The following is a 2,574-nucleotide window of genomic DNA, read 5'->3' on the forward strand; positions in this document are numbered from 1 at the left end:
ATTTTAATGGCACAAATACGAGCACTCGAACACGGTATTATCGATACACAGGGAAACACACTTTTTCTCCAAAGCAGCGCAACCCCACCATAGGGCCTTCCTACCAGCATTCCAGCCGTAGTGTCGACAGCAGACGTCCCGGTGCTCCCAAAGACAGCGTCTATACTCGCAAGGTACGGCAGGTCATGCGGTAAGAGCCACGTTTCCTGTAGAGCTATTAAGTCAGCTGTCTTACATAACTGACGAATTCCTTCGACCGATCTCTTCACCGATTTACAGTTAAATGTAACAAAGCTGTTACTGGGTACAATCTCTTTGTTGCTGTTCATTTTGACCTGGTTTGCTAGCCTCGACACGGTGCTTTACTTGGTAATTGAAATTTATAAAACGACGGAATATTACTCCTTCAGGCCACAATTTTTCTTCAAGAAACATGTATAGTTTATGCCGAGGAACAAACATCTTAAACGCATTATATCCTCTTTCCTTGCGTTGTGCTATTTCAATTAAAGATATTTTCTCATTCGTTTGCTTGTAAACATAGTCACTTATTGCCTCAGGTTTAGTATCTTTGTGCACATTTGATAGGAATATAGGCACTTTTAAATTCGCTGATTTAAAATTCGATAATTGTGTTGCCAATCCTATTTTATTTTCATAACGTTTAGACTTCTTCTTGTTATTGATCACTGTTATCCATTCATTTCCTTTATCAACATTTGCTTCCGCGACAAACGCACTCGAGAAACAAGTTTTCTTCGCAGGCGCACTCAGCTGATCGCTTACGTCACACACTGCCTGACGCGGCTCCGGCACGGGCGGCGATGCGAGCATCGGCCGTGCGGGTGATTCATCGCAGACACTCGGCACAGCGGCGTCCATTACCTGTGTCCGCTGGATGCCGATTTTCAGATCTACCTCCGGGTTGCGAGATTCTCCAATATCGGAAAAATTAATACCCATGGGGCCACTATCGACATCCGAATTGTTCAACAAATAGGCGCCTCTTAGTCTTTGGTTAACGTTAAGATTTTCGTTAAAATTGCACGTATTATTGAAATTATTCACTAGTGACGCGGATTTGAGAGCATCCAGCTCTATTCTGAGTTTTGAATATTCTTGTTTAGATACATAAGCATCCTGCACCAGCTTTAGATCACGTTGTAGTAAATTTATATCCCTTAAAAGCTTTGATGCGTCCACATAATCGAAGGTGATGGGAGGTAGTTTATTTAGGTCCCTTGCCACAAAAATAGGGGTTAAGTCAGGGTCAGTTTCCTTAAAAAGACATATGATGTCTTCTATATCCCTCTGCGATTTTCCTTCACCTTTTCTGGTGATTCTTCGTACTTTGCTCGGAATGGAATCACACAGTAGCTTTTTCGCCTCAGTCACTTCTACCGTCGAGAAAGAAGTTGTGCAGATACGTCGTATACTCTCTTCATCCATGACCTGTATTTTATTTTGAACAAAGGCCAGTAATTCGCATATTACAACGTTGCAGCTTCCACATTTTACAATCGTTGACATCGTAAAATACGTAACACACACTGACAGCGCGAAGCGCTGATACGACCGTATAAAACACACGTCTGCTCGCTACGGCATGCGAGGCGCCACTTTAGTATCATTTGAAGTAATATTGTAGGAAAAAAATTAAATGTGGGTCACACCACTTTTCGCTGATAGTTTCATTTATATTAATCATAACACATTTGGTAATAACAATACTACTAATTGAAATAATCTTGGAGATACAGCAAAGCTGTCGATATGTAAAGCACTGGATAAATATAAAGAAACTGCTAAATCTTATGTAAACAATAGTTAACAAGACCTTGTTAGAGGGCAATCTTCATTTCAAGAGGATTAACTGATTGCTTGATTTGTATTACGGCGAGTGAATAGCGATCACAATGTGAGTTTACGGCTTCTACACTGACAACTTTATTGTTCAATCTACGTTAAGGTCTTTGGGATTTTAAATTTTAATTAGCTTCCTTGTTAAAGATATTGACTCCAATTTATGGGGCTGTGCAACCTGTTTGAAATTCACATTTATTCGTGCTATGGTTTTGATCCAAAGATTACCGAGATGAAGTTGTGTGCTGATTACGATCAGGCGAATGGCTATCTCTAATTAATAATGAAAAATGAATTTAAATAAATACTTACATTGTCATACTATATGTATTAACTTTAATAAAGGTATAGATAAAATACATAATGTAAAATTGTAATAAAAAAAGGAATAATACTCCAAAACAACAGGTTTCATAAAAAAAATAAAAGGAAGGACGGTAAGTAATAAAACAATAAAGAGAAACAAACAGAAAACAAAGACAATACAATAAATCAGCTGTTGTGGAAGTGTCTCTATTCTAACAGTACGAAGAGAGGCAGACGGTTGACGTAGGCTGTTAAATGGGAATTTATTGTATTCATCATGGCCGAAGAAATCTCTTACTCGTAAATTTTCGTGTAACGCGAGTAGATTGATGCAAGATGAGACCTGATAACTACGGACAGGGAATAATTGGAACATTTTATGAAGACACAGAAAGAAGCGAAGAA

At 38.7% G+C, this 2,574-nt stretch overlaps 1 protein-coding gene across 1 annotated transcript; it reads right to left on the reverse strand.

Moving 5' to 3' along the window:
• Nucleotides 1-297: 297 nt before the first annotated feature.
• On the reverse strand, nucleotides 298-1,449 carry LOC113229792. Its single transcript, XM_026463474.1, has one exon. It carries the CDS (start codon nucleotides 1,447-1,449, stop codon nucleotides 298-300), a length of 1,152 nt encoding a protein of 383 aa, XP_026319259.1.
• Between the last annotated feature and the right edge of the window lie 1,125 nt (nucleotides 1,450-2,574).

This window comes from Hyposmocoma kahamanoa, unplaced genomic scaffold (assembly GCF_003589595.1).
Source record: "Hyposmocoma kahamanoa isolate Upper Pololo Valley unplaced genomic scaffold, ASM358959v1 62, whole genome shotgun sequence".
Taxonomy (NCBI): domain Eukaryota; kingdom Metazoa; phylum Arthropoda; class Insecta; order Lepidoptera; family Cosmopterigidae; genus Hyposmocoma; species Hyposmocoma kahamanoa.

What these genes read in the sequence shown, in the direction of transcription:
- LOC113229792 (XM_026463474.1), bottom strand. Translation starts at nt 1,449, where the DNA reads ATGGATGAAGAGAGTATACGACGTATCTGCACAACTTCTTTCTCGACG.